This window comes from Andrena cerasifolii, chromosome 10 (assembly GCF_050908995.1).
Source record: "Andrena cerasifolii isolate SP2316 chromosome 10, iyAndCera1_principal, whole genome shotgun sequence".
NCBI lineage: Eukaryota > Metazoa > Arthropoda > Insecta > Hymenoptera > Andrenidae > Andrena > Andrena cerasifolii.
The window spans coordinates 4,989,556-5,003,684 of record NC_135127.1 but is presented as its reverse complement, the minus strand read 5'-3'; the positions used below and the strand labels follow the sequence as shown (position 1 = coordinate 5,003,684).

General features: G+C 38.8%; 1 protein-coding gene across 1 annotated transcript in view; it reads right to left on the bottom strand.

Annotated features, from left to right (window-relative positions):
• Window positions 1–2,650: 2,650 nt before the first annotated feature.
• The window catches only part of Sol1, a 696,665-nt gene continuing 685,186 nt past the window's right edge, over window positions 2,651–14,129 (bottom strand). The window contains exon 13 of the mRNA XM_076822532.1: window positions 2,651–9,364. Within this exon, the coding sequence (XP_076678647.1) occupies window positions 9,303–9,364 (62 nt within the window). The 3' untranslated portion in view covers window positions 2,651–9,302. The remainder of the gene's footprint in view (window positions 9,365–14,129) is intronic.

The following is a 14,129-nucleotide window of genomic DNA, read 5'->3' as shown; positions in this document are numbered from 1 at the left end:
AAGATAGTCCCTGAAAAAGATTATTGCAATCGGACGACAGGAAAGGGTGCCCACCAGGCCTTAAATTTTAGAATTCATCAGTGGTTTGAATTTGAAGAATTTCTCGAAAATGGTAAGCCCTATCGAAATTTTGTTCAGATAATATTAAAAGAGCATTAAATTTTCTACAATTACTGTATATATTATTTTTTTCGTGCTCCCAACCATTTCTTAGATAATAGCGTTTGAATATAGAGTAGTCCGCGCGTATAAACAATACGTCACGCCATACAGGTGGGACGCGCGCAGTGCGGATCTCTCTATATTCAAACGCTATTAACTAAAAAATGGTTAGAAGCACGAAAAAATGATATATACAGAAATTGTAGAAAATTACATGCTCTTTTAATATCATTTGGACAAAATTTCGATAGGGCTTACCATTTTTGAGAAATTCTTTAAATCCAAACTACCGATGAATTCTAAACTTTAAGGCCTGGTCAGTACCCTTTCCTGTCGTCTGATTGCCATAAACTTTTTCAGGGACTGTTTTTATTTATCAAATGGCACGTTCTAGGGGGTGAGAGCAAAAAAAAAACAAATTTTGACACGTATAAATAAGGGCCACCTTAATATATTATACTTTATAAAAATCCCTGACATCGAGTGTAAAAATGATCAGAAAGGTATTATTAATTTCCCCTGCTTTCGTCTGCAAAATGTTTATTGCCAAATTTGTTTAAATCTGTTAAATGAAGTATGTAGCAGGGTTACTATATTCTCACCTGTTCAATTGAACAAAGAATAAAAAAACATCGTAACCAAAAATATAAAATAGCTCTATTTGCTTGACTCTCCAATTTTCTTTTTTTTTATCCTGCAAGTATATTCTCCATAGTACATTTTATTGCACGTACATGTACACCCTCGTATACCTGGCAAATAACCAGCGTAACCAACGGCGTTCAAGTAACAAACACCCTTCGCCCCCTCGTGATTATTCTCGCGTTTCCGTTTGAGAAAAATAATTTGGCTAAAATACAACGGCGCTTTATTGTCGTGGGAGCGTTTGTAGCGCACTCCGTGACATCCGTCTGCGTTCCAATTACTAGAGATAATTATCTCAAACAATTATGCTCAGACGTTTTACACGAGGTAAGGGGAGAATTCTCATTTCATAGCTCCTTAAGCTGAAGTGGGAGATCTTTCTTTGCTTAACGATCTTGCGGAGTTACGGTGGAATTTAACCGTCTCCTGGGCATCATGGGTCTTGTTTCCGCACAAGAAGAACCCCGCGAAGGGGGAGGAGAAGATGGGAGATGAAAATGATGAACAGGTTTTCGTGGTAAATCCACAAAGCGGTTTTACGTGGCGGTGAATGCCTGCGGAAGTTTCTGCCTATTCGATATTCTGCTCGGTCGCCGTTTTCGATATAAACGGCTGACGTGATGGCCAGTTTGAGTAGCGCCGTTACACTGTGAAATTTCGCGGCATTCACGTATTCGCGTTTTTCACATTCCCAATGAATTGTGAATATGACGTACGAACCAAATGACACGATTTCCCACTGAAATTTTCCTGCAGAAAGTAAAATTACCTGATTGTCGTGGCAACAACAGGGTGCTAAGGATAATTAGTGGGCTTGTTTGAAATTGATTTTGGTGGGTCAGGCAAAATTACGCGAAATGAGGGAAGATTTGGTGCAATGGAATTTTATTCTAATTTATGCTTTGTAAATTCCGTTTCGCAATTGTAGGTGTTACGAGCAGGGTTCGAATGAAACTGTTAACTTTTATAAAATTAAAGTTATTCGTCGAATTTTTAAATTTTAAAGCATTTCTTCACTGTTTTAAGTTAACTTTGCACATTAACAGAAATTTTATGTTCGATTAATAACAATTTTCGAGGATCTATAGCTTTGTACAGATATATTTAAGGGTAAAATATAACAGTTAGGAATGTTTTTTTAATTAGTATTATTTAAAGAATTGAAAGCAGGATAAATACAGAAGTGAAAGCACATTGTGATTTTTATATCATTATTTTCACCGAAGGGTTTAAGGTTTCATTTTCAGATCTATCTACTCCGCAACAGTACCAGGAAATTTGCTTGTCACACCTTTATCTTTATCAGACCAGAATGAATGTTCTTGTTTAACTAGAACTTTGCTCTACTTTCGAGATAATAAATGTGTCTTATTTACACAGAAATGTGTGGAATAAAAGTTTCAGTTAATACCCTGCATTTTATAACAGTTTTCTTGGAACAGAAAAGATAATAGTCATAAAATTACAGTTATTTCATAATTAATTGAAAATTTTAACAGTTTCATTCGACCCCTAGTTATGAGGAACGTGTAATGAATTTAATATGTTTTTGGTAAATGTGTTACCAATGATGTTGGAAAGCACTATGGTTATCACAAAGTAGTTATCACTGAAAGGATTAAATTGGGCTTGAAAAATTACGTAATACAGGGAAATATAAATGACTTCGCATTTTCACCAGTAGAATATTACGTTTTCACTTGATTTTATAGAAAAACAAAATGAAGCTTGATACTTACTCTGATGCGAATGTTTCCGATTAAATACTCCTGCTGGAAATATAAATTTTTAAAGACTACAGAGGGATTCTTAGGACTCAAAGGGGTGTTTACACGCTTGTAACTTTCTGCTCATTCGCATTTATTAGATCACTCCTTACTTGTCGAATAATGTTGTGATAATTTATTATATTTGTTACTCGAGCGTAATTTAATAACTTTTGCTATTGCTAATACCACAACGAAAGTTATTTAGTTCTACATCGATTAAGATTTAAAGAAATCAAATGCATACGAAAGTAGAATAAAAATATGCAACTTCTACTCCAGAAGAATAAGAATATTATTCGGTAAAGGTAAACGTAGTTTCAGGAAAATTTCGGTAAATCCATATCCAATTGAATGCTCGTGCTCATAACATAAACAATACATAATCTTACAACGTACACGCATAAAACGTCTTTTCCTCTGTCAACTGCTTCTTTAAGACCCGTTGGAGACAGCGAAAAAATGTGGTTCTTAATATAAGTAATCGAAACCAACACTTTACGTAACACATCTATTTCTGTTGAATAGCCTCCAGAGAGTTTGAAGGGTAATCCTATTTTTCTTTCAAATAGAACATTGCACGTAAAGTTTTTATAAAACGAAAAAAATAAAGTCAACAAATTGTCTTTATATTTTTTATACACCACCATGGAAAAAACTCAACTGCTTTCCAATCCACCAAGAAACGATTTTTTACAGTACCTATATTTTAAGGGGTCATTCCTGTAATCACGCCGCAAAATTCGGCAACATTCAGGTTTTTTTTCTCAGTGAATACAATGAATAACAATGTCAATCATTTTTTTCATTTATTAAGCTACTTATAATATACACGGAAAAATTCTTTAAGTCCATTTTAATTATGTTTTTTCAATGTTATCTGGAGGTAAAAATCGTGTCTTTGAAAAGACACCGAACTGAAATCACTCTCTCCAGGGAGCCCATCTCTTTTCAAAGGCGCGATTTTTAACTCCAGATAACATTGAAAAAGCGCACTTAAAAGTGCATTAAAAAAATTGTTCCGTATACATTATAATCAGCTTAATAAATAAAAAAATTTACAATTTGTATTCATTGCATTCGCTGAGAAAAAAACCCCTAAATGTTGCCGAATTTTGCGGCCTGATTACAGGAACGACCCCTTAATTTCTCTCATGAATTATCTAATCTAAATCCAATTCACTGAAAGTCTCGCCTCGAGACATCTCGAAGGAAGGAGGGTTCTAAAGGCTGTAGGTACTCTGGCGGTGGTGTTACCGAAACTTTCCCGTTGCCTCGTGAAGAATGACGTCCACGCGTTTCGTACGGATTCATATGCTAAGGTTTATTAGGACAGTAACGATGATTGCATTACAGTTCAGTAACGTATGCGTGAGATGATCTGGCAAGAGCCTCAAAACAGAATAAGAAAATACATCCGCTGGCGGCGGATACCATAGTCGATGCTCCGATCAACGGCCGAGCGTTGCCCGGAGCATGACTACGATGCTTTTGAGTAGTATTAACCGCAGGACAAAGTGTGGAGCGCCCCAGGCGCAACATTGATAACTCGCAGGTCCCAAGTAACATGCGGCGTGTAAGGATAAAAGTTTACTTTTATTTCTCTTCTGTGTGATCGGGCTCAGGAACTTGCTGCTAGGCCGCCCCTGAACATCCTGCCTAATTACGGAGCGCTCGTTTCGTCGTGAATCGCAAGAGGTTTGAAGTTCGAATGACTATTCAGCTAGTTAAGTCGTCCTCGTACACATAGATCCATCTTATAACGCACGAAGCCGCGCTAATCATCGCAGAACTGAACGCTTCGTATGCCGCGGCAAATCAATTCGCTGGAACCAGGATAAAGTATTCTGCCTACGTTCGGAAGCGCGTGCGTGCGCACGTAATATGGAATTTCTCTGCCTTTTAACACTTAGCTTCTAATACAAACGACAGGCTAATTTCGCCGGGCCTCAGTTGCGCCGCGAAACGAAAGATTAGGTGCGTCGGTTCGCCGACGCGAAAATGAACATAGACGCGTAAACACTATGCGGAACTAAGGGGGGCACAATCAGTAGACTCGGAATTGTCAGGCTGGAACGACCAAAGGCTACGATTTACCGTATTTCTTCGAGAGAGAGAGAGATGGCTCGTTACTCCAATTGGGCCTGATCTTGTCGGTCGGAAATGAAATCAGTTAGCGACAGCGATTCGAACGGATTAAATATAACAGTATTTACAACGTGTTGCTTATACGTAAGTGCCAATTTAGGTGTACAACTCTTCCTAACAGTGTCTCCGCGAGATCTTCGTCTCGCGTAGACAGCGCATAAGTAGCAATGAACGGAAACACGAACGGCTCATACACATCGTACAGTAGCTCTCTTACTTTCTCACCCGCTCGTTGTCGTTCAACTCGTAAATCGCACAGTCACACTATTTTTTATAAATCAATTAGAAACTTGGGAGAAGTAGTCAACGCATTATAAACCTATTAAAAAATATTCACAGTAGTCTAACATACACAATGACAGTATTGCTACCTATTCTTATGTACCGTTGCGGTACATAGATTTGATATTGAATTCGCGAGAGTTCAAATCATCCTTGGATACCCGGTCGTCGGACCTTCCCTTACTACGTTAACGCCGAGCGTCGACGAGCGTTCTGTTCACGGTTCCTTTATCCCTTTCTCCTCCCCCTCGCATATGTTTGCCTCCGTTATGCAGCTTATCGACGCGTCCGGTGGCTCTCGTAATTGTAAAAACCGCGCCACCCATGCCGCTGTTATGCTCGCCGCGATAAACCCGGGAACGCAGGCTTGGCTTGTTGTTCGCACGATTATAGAGTTTGAAATAATTTCCCGGGATAGTGGGGGATCTTTGCGCGACAGAGTTTTGTGGAACTATCGTTAACTCTGACGTTAATGACTTTCCGCCCCGCTGAGGCGGTGCCGGTGCGTTCCCTTCGTGTCATCCCTTCCATCGATCGTTCAACATTTTTTAGCTTTATCGATCGCGCGGTCGATGGGCGAAGCCTTGATCACACGAAATTTATACATCGCGCTGCAGCAAACCAATCTCTTAAGGGGTTACATCCACCTAGAGGTCCGGATAAAGCGTACAAGTTTAGGAATTTTTTGGGGGAAAAGTATAAGTGAAAATCATACGCAATGTTTTTCTATTAAAAGATACATCTTTTAACTATGTTATTCTAAATTCTCGTGAGATATTGTTATTAACTAACGGAGATCTCGGCTTGGATATGAATCGGGTTTTTATTTTCAAATCTAATCCCTAGGCGGAACGATGCATCTGAAAGCAAAAGTTCAAATAGATTTTTTAATAATAAATAACTTTCAGAAGTACTTGACGTTCTCATATTTTCAAATTTTGCTTCCAATTTTGCGATAATCGAAATACTTGCATAGCCTTCTTGTAAAAAAGAATTTTTCCACCACGAAATTCGATATTTCAACTTCAAACGGTTTTTTTTTACACAAATGCAATATTAAAATTCGGAGAACGTCAAGTACTTCTGTAAGTTATTTGTTTTTAAAATCTATTCGAATTTTTGCTTTCAGATGCATCGTTTGGCCTACGGAATGTCCACCAGCTAATGCTAAAAAAAAGCGCGAATCATATCCAAACCGATATCTCCGTTAGTTAATAATAATATCTCATGAAAATTTAGAATAATATAGTTAAAAGACGTATCTTTTAGTAGAGAAACATTGCGTATGATTCTCACTTATACTTTTCCCCCCAAAAAATCCTGAACTTGTACGCTTTTTCCGGACCAACTAGGTGGATGTAACGCCTGCATCTGGTTATTTTCTTTTTCCGTCTCCTTTCGATTGCGAATAATGTTTACCTCATCGTCTACCGAAACTATCGCTACATTTAAGCTACTACGACCCAGGAAAATGTTTGCTACAGAGTTCATTTATCGCTTTAAGTTGATAGAAATAATCTCTCTTAAAGCGCAGTTGCACGAGATTAGATGTAGATATCAAGGCGTTCACTTTGCACGACGAACTTATTGAGAATGGGGACTTTTTGTGGGAACGTATAGGAATCGAAGTGGGTTTAAAAAGACCATGTGTGAAGTCATGCTAATAATCGGTGGTATGCACGAAGTCCATCATAACCAAGTGATCCTGAATTTATATTCTTCAAAGTTAGTCAAACGTATTGTGAAACATAATTAACTAGAAATCAGATTTCACGAGTTGTTTTACTACCTAACCATACACCGAATGGAACTAGCTGCTTTTACCCACGTCCAGAAAATTATTTCAAACTGTTTCTCAATAGTTATGGCAGTCGTGAGACTGCAATCGTCCCGATTGATCATTAATGTTATTGCTCTTTCTTCAATATCACTTGAATTCAATGATCGTCCCTAGTACGACTCATTCCGTGCATCGAACACACACATATTTCCTTTTGAAGCCGAGTAATTACGTTCCCTTACTATGTACGTCCCTCTGGTTCGCCGCCACTCGCCAATATTTAATCCTATCGAAACCCTGATAGTAAAACGTCAACCGCAGATCTCCCTTCTGGCCAGTGGGAACGGTGATTCGTAACCGTTCGGCCAGCTATTCTTGTTTTCACGAACAACTACGTTTTCTCGCGTATAATCAGACTTGTATACGTTTCCTAGTAAACTAAGAAGGAGTGGAAACATCACAGTCGTATAGAGGATGTAATAATAAATATGTCCGTAGAGTATCGTGTACTTAGGAAGGCGAATTTCTCGTGTTCTCTCTGTTCACTATACGTATGACTTTCGTGGAATTCGTCGGACAGATAGTTTATAGCGATTTAATAAATTCGTTCCCGTACGAGGAGAAAAACATTAACAATTCAGCACTTTCGTATACGTCACGCTACAACAAATTATAGACACATCCCTTGTTACTGATACAACTCTCGCAGTGTCTTCTCTTCGTACGTGCTGATTAAATTAAGTATACCAACACGGAGGCACCTCGACCGAAGAATTTAAAGATCACGAACACGCACGAGATTCTTTGCTTAATTATGCCAGATGCGTCAGCGAATAATATGCGAGTGGTGCGATTCGAATGCCAGCAAAAATTACGGGCTTTGATCGAGCCAACTACTGAATAAAAGATAATTATACAACGTGTGTATACATTAACACGAAACTTAATGAGAATACCATAATTTAATAATAAGTCTATTCTGGAGATAATTGTTAATAATTCATCGTAAGTTATGAAAAGAAAGCGTGCAGTTTCGACAATTCAGTTGGTCTCAGTTTGCAAAATAGAATTATAAAAAGAAGTTTCTTTTGTGTACTCCTTTGAAATAGTTCTACGCTTGACAAGAATAATTCGGAAGCTTCAAGTGAGCGAGGTATATAAAAATCGTCAATTTACAAATTAAAGAATTAATTACTCGTTCTTGAAGCAAGTCTGACAAGGGAGCATCCCGAACCCGGGAATTAAAAAAAATTCTGAAACTTTGTGAATATGTAGGAAATTTCTTCCCGATTATAACACGATTTTTGTTTGCTGCCCAAATTCACTCTAAGGGGGTGTAATTTACCCCTGGAAATCCGGTTATTTTCCTATTTTGTGCTATAACTCGTGAACTGTAAAATAATTTATTCACCAAATGATAGATCTAATTAAAAGAAGTAACTTTTGACTATATATTTTTATTCTATTTTTTACAGTTCGCGAGTTATAACACAAAATCGGAAACCCCTAGAAATCCGGTTATTTTCCTATTTTGTGCTATAACTCGTGAACTGTAAAATAATTTATTCACCAAATGATAGATCTAATTAAAAGAAGTAACTTTTGACTATATATTTTTATTCTATTTTTTACAGTTCGCGAGTTATAACACAAATTCGGAAACCCCCGGAAATCCGGTTATTTTCCTATTTTGTGCTATAACTCGTGAACTGTAAAATATTTTTTTTACCAAATGATAGATCTAATTAAAAGAAGTAACTTTTGACTACAAATTTTCATTCTATCTCTTACAGTTCGCGAATTATAACACAAATTCGGAAACCCCTGGAAATCCGGTTATTTTCCTATTTTGTGCTATAACTCGTGAACTGTAAAATAATTTATTCACCAAATGATAGATCTAATTAAAAGAAGTAACTTTTGTCTTGAAACTTTTTTTCTTCTATCTCTTACAGTTCGGGAGTTGTACCGCGAAATCGGAAGATAGTGGAATTTTCAGGGGTTAATTTCACCCCCCGCGAGTGAATTTGGGCAGCAAAGAAAAATTGTGTTGTAATCAGGAGGAAACCCCCTACGTATCCACAAAGTTTCAGAATTTTTAGAATTTTCGGGTTCGGCATCTGCCCTTCTGATTAAGAAAAAGAGACTTTCTATTTCTCGCGTCTCGTACATGTCGGCATCGTAATTTTTTCCATTTTCCAATCGAACCTGTTCCCTCGGCGAACGCCGATACTTCATTGCCAGTACGTTTTCTCCGCGGTGGTCGTCGAGGAATGATGAAGAGTGATCGTCATCGGGTTAGCGTGATGATAGATCTAATAAATGAATTTACGGTGTCCTATGTGTCTCCAGGGAGGTTCGGCTCTGGTATCCCTTTGGCAATTTCAATGACGCGAATACATGCTGCCACTTTCCTTGGTACGCCGAGAATAATGGAGGATTTTGGATGGCTCCTGTCCTCGAAGTTATAGTTCGTTGTAAATTGAGCCAAGACCCGTCCAAGTAGTTACTGATCGTGATTAAAGCGCAACTCCGCCGAAGAGAAGGGGGCTTATGAGCAGCAACACCAGCATCGCTGTACCTTTAACAAAAAAAACAACAAAAGGAAGCAGGTCTTTTGATTACCTTCACACAATCGAGATAACGACGTTCTACAAAATCTTTTTACACCCCTGTCCGAGGGTGGCTGACATCGATCCGTGTCGTGACGTAAGGTATAACGGATGCGCGACGCGATAAGGGGCATTTACGATAACACAAACAGCCTCTGGTACGTGACATCCGTTTTCCTTACGCCTTCCTGCGAATACCCGTTTGACAGCGATGGAACGAAGGAATATTGTCTTATTAGTGGAGGATTATATAAACGGGATTGCGCAGGATGATTTATGGCAGAATAATTATTTACTAATCGCGTTATTCAAGGTATGCAATGCACCTACTCGTATCTGAAATTACTCGTGTTTACGAATATCTTTCGCTTTCTCCTTTCGCAAACACCTTATCACTCTTGCTTGTAAACGCTCGAGAACAATGTGTCATTCGTACCCTTACAAAGCTTCTGTTAGCGTGGACTCAATATCTTGTCGAAGCTTCCCCTGTCCTACCCCTACTATTACTTTTCCAACTAGCCTTTAACACCCCTAGATATTTTTCATCAACTCCCAGAATTTGTCAGGAAGTCAGTCTTATTACTTATTCTTTGTAAAGTTCAGAAGTTTTACTAATAAAACGTTCTTTAAAACGCACTGGTGATTCGAACTTCCTTGTGTCCATTACAGGTAGGTGCACAACTTGCACTAAGTTGAAGAATATTTGTTTCTCTTCGGATTTCTCTTCATTGTTTTTCACCTTGGAAGTACTTATCGTTGAGTATCTTAAAGGAAGGTTTCGGTCTAATTATCGATTTTTTTTTATTTCATTTTTCGAATGTTTTACCTTTTAGGAATACAGGTTTAAAAGGATTTGTTTGAAATTCGTAAAATTCACGAAGTTGTAGGCATTTGAGTAGCGGTAAATGCATGGGTAACACCCGGCCACTCGGCACTCGCGCGAAACTTTAAACGCGTTTTTCTCGAAACAGTGTTCTTAAAATCGGTGGAACCTGTATCTCGAAAAGTTACTATCCGGTTCTACTGAAACTTTTATTATTTTGAAGAGTATACTTCTGGCTCGGGGGTAGACCAGTGCAATTGAAGAAGAATTGAAAATTTGTAATTTCTAAAGGCGTTGAAATGACGAAGAATATAGAGAAAAAGTGATTTCAAACATCAAGTATCGTTATTTTCTCAAAAATGTAATTTTTTGTCATTTTTACTGTTTAGTCCACGAGCGAGTGTTATACCCTTTAATAATCTGGCATTGTTTTTTATTTCAAAACAATAGTTCAGGTGCTACAGGTTCCACCGATTTATATGAATTTCTTGACGCCTCGACTTTAATGACTCTCCAATGCCGTCTGCAACGATTACTTATAAAACAAAAAATATATTTCTATAGCTTAAGACACCCTCAATACAATGCAACAAGTCCCATTAAATTATATGTAGTAGTTTTCCTTTAATTAATTCCTAAAGATCACCTATTTTGATGGGTTCTAGGCTGGAACAACCCTTAACGCACGGCATGTGATCTTCGTTTCCACAAGATACTTTGTAATTCGATCTCCAAATTTTTCAATTTTTTTTACCACTTTCTATATAAGTTTCTTAAGTTCCTGAAGATTCCTTAAGTTTTAAAATTATCTAAATTCAACATTTTATCGCCCCTCGGTATCGTTAAAATCTCTCACGAAAAATTCCCGGAACCTATCTTCCACAATCACGTCGAGTACCTAATAATTCTTCGTATCTGAATTACTGAAGTAAACACCTATGTTATTAATAACAGTTACCATTTCTCGGAAGAAGGCCCCCATTCGCCGAACCTTTAGTTCGAAAGCAGCCGTTTGTATGAATTTACCAAGTGCCAGAGGTACATTTTTATTCCCGTAACAACGCTGAATGGGGTACAATTTTACGGCGAGAGGGGAGCATCGCAGCATTTCTCGCGTTGATCTGCATCGCAAACGACCGGCAGGGATTTTCGTTCCGCCGCGATACAGACATCGGAAAAATCCTGCGATAGGGCACAGTCGAACGTATACCTTCGAGGTAATTGCATTCGAGGGGGTGCGCGAGGGGGGGGGGGAAAGGCCAGTACGAAGTAAGCGAGGGCTTCGGTTCCGTAATGAATCGGGATATTATGCAATCTTACGGGATCGTGTCGCGGTAAATATTATAGGAAAAATAATGTAATCGGGGATATTGAATTCTCTGCAGGGCGTTCTGCGCTTCTGACGAATGCAACGCCGAAGGGATCACGGTATTATCGTCGACTATAAATACGCGCGGCACGGCCGTGCTCTGCTCGCAGCTTGTCTGAAAACAATGCTGTCCAATTCTATTGTACCGGTGGCCCTCCGGATGCAACGCGACTAATAATTGCCCGAGTTTAGTTTAGCCGAACATTTTTTGTTTCTTCCCCCCCCCCGGTCGGTTCAATTCTCCGGCTGTACGGGAAAATTGAGTTGAGCGCATTAATTGCTTTCATGATCGACTAAATTGCACGGGGTTGATGCTAGTCAATTGTACTGTTTGCTTCACTGTCCGTACACGTTTCCGTTCGGGTCGCAACACGTGCGCAATTTTCCATTTAGTTTAACGCGCATTCTCCTCCCCCAATTTCTGTTTGTTTAAAGTATTTTATTGCGGCAGGCTGCTGGCTTAGTATGGTGTCCTAACTAAGAATTAGGCGGGGTGAAGGGAAGTCGTGTAGATCTGCTGAATTTTATATTAGATGGATATTAGTTTTATATTAGATTTGAATTTTATATCACACGATCTTGACATCTTTTATATCCTTGAAATAACGTCAATGCGTTGCCAGAAATGAGAGTTACGTATTTTGCAATCTTGAAATGGAAATATTTTTAAAATTGATAACACAGTCCGAAACCAGTTTTACTTATTTATCTAATTGAAATACTTTACGGGAATCAGCTTGAATTTACCTCTTACCTACGCACCTGCAAATCAGTAATTATTCTACTGTTTTATTATGCTAATTGCAGCCCCGAGGAAATTTCTTAACGAACGCTGAGGTCGCTGAGCACAGTGGTGGCAATTACGCGCGTTAAAAATAATAATACCGTTTGACGGGGGAGAAATATGAAAAAGTTCGCGACAGCTCCGCATATGGGGAATTAATTGGCATTTTAATTTGAATGGAATATTACTTTCAGCGAACAAAACGGGGTCGGAGTATTTTCGAGGTATATAAACTAGTTCAATTTAAATTAATGTACAGGGCGCTGTGATTGGTATTTAATGTATCATTATACATATAAATTAAATCCATTTCATTAATGTAGAGTCGTGTTATATCCGGAGCTGTGTGATCGGGCACACCATTACTGGTCATCGGTACGTTATTAATTGAGCGCTTTAAAGCTCCCCCCCCCCGCCTACCATGGTTGAAAATCCACCGACCAGCGCCATTCGTTATGGCTACTTGTTGATCATCCTAGTATTTCTCGATTTTTAACGGTTCCCGCCGCTGTATCGTTTTTATATGTAAATGTAATTAGTTTTCACGTACGATCGCCGAGGTAATTTCCGAGATTATACCGCGATCCTGTTACACTAATTTCGATTCCATTTAACTTTCGCACGATTCAATCGAACTACCTACTATTACCCGGCCGAAAGAAGATCCCCAAGAGGCGGGCTCGGGCGATACAGTCCGTCGCTATGACGATTGGTCAAATCACCTATTTGGGCACATTTTTAAAGACGCGGCACACGTATTTTGGTTATTGGCTGAAGTAGGCACATACATTGTCGCACTGCGCGACGAAGAGAGCGGACAAAACACATCGAGATCGAGTGGAATAGAGCGATCTGACCGACGAGCGCCAAAGCAATAGCGTAGGCATCTCAGACGGTTAACCATTGATATATAATAACATAAAAATTTCCTTATTTTTCACAATATATTCAGGAAAGTATTATCATTGGTTTGGTTAGATTTTTCTGATTAAAATAAGCCCAAACGCAATCTCGCACAGATTATTTGAAAAATAAGGAAATTTTTATGTTATTATATATCAATGGTTAACCGTCTGAGATGCCTACGCTATTGCTTTGGCGCTCGTCGGTCAGATCGCTCTATTCCACTCGATCTCGATGTGTTTTGTTCGCTCTCTTCGTCGCGTGGTGTGACAATGTATGTGTCTACTTCAGCCAATAACCAAAATACGTGTGCAGCGTCTTTAAAAATGTGCCCAAATAGGTGATTCGACCAATCGTCATAGCGACGGACTGTATCGCCCGAGCCCGCCTCTTGGGGATCTTCTTTCGGCCGGGTAATAGTACCTCGTGATTTCTTTCTCAAATTAAGCCCGTCACCAATTTGTTCATAAATTATGATACAATCGCGACCGGCAAGGATTACTGCGTACAGTAAAGAATGTCTTCTATTAATAACGAATATGTATCACCTATTACGCGGGCTGAAACCAGCCTCCTATGTCTGACTCTTTACTGGGAGAGTCTACTTAACACTAGGAGAACTCCTGGGGCCTGGACAGACTCCACGCTTCTGCAGATTAATTTGTCACTTGGTGTTCTTTGTTTAATTAAGTATTAATTATCTTGAAAAATGTAAATGGTGTTGCTTGCTACGGATAAAAATTGGCAATGGAGGTAATAGTTACTTTTGCATGGAATAATTAAATCTAAGTTCTTTAGTAATTGCTCCCTACTTAACTTTAACGTAGACTTCGTCTAAACAGATTAGTGAAACTT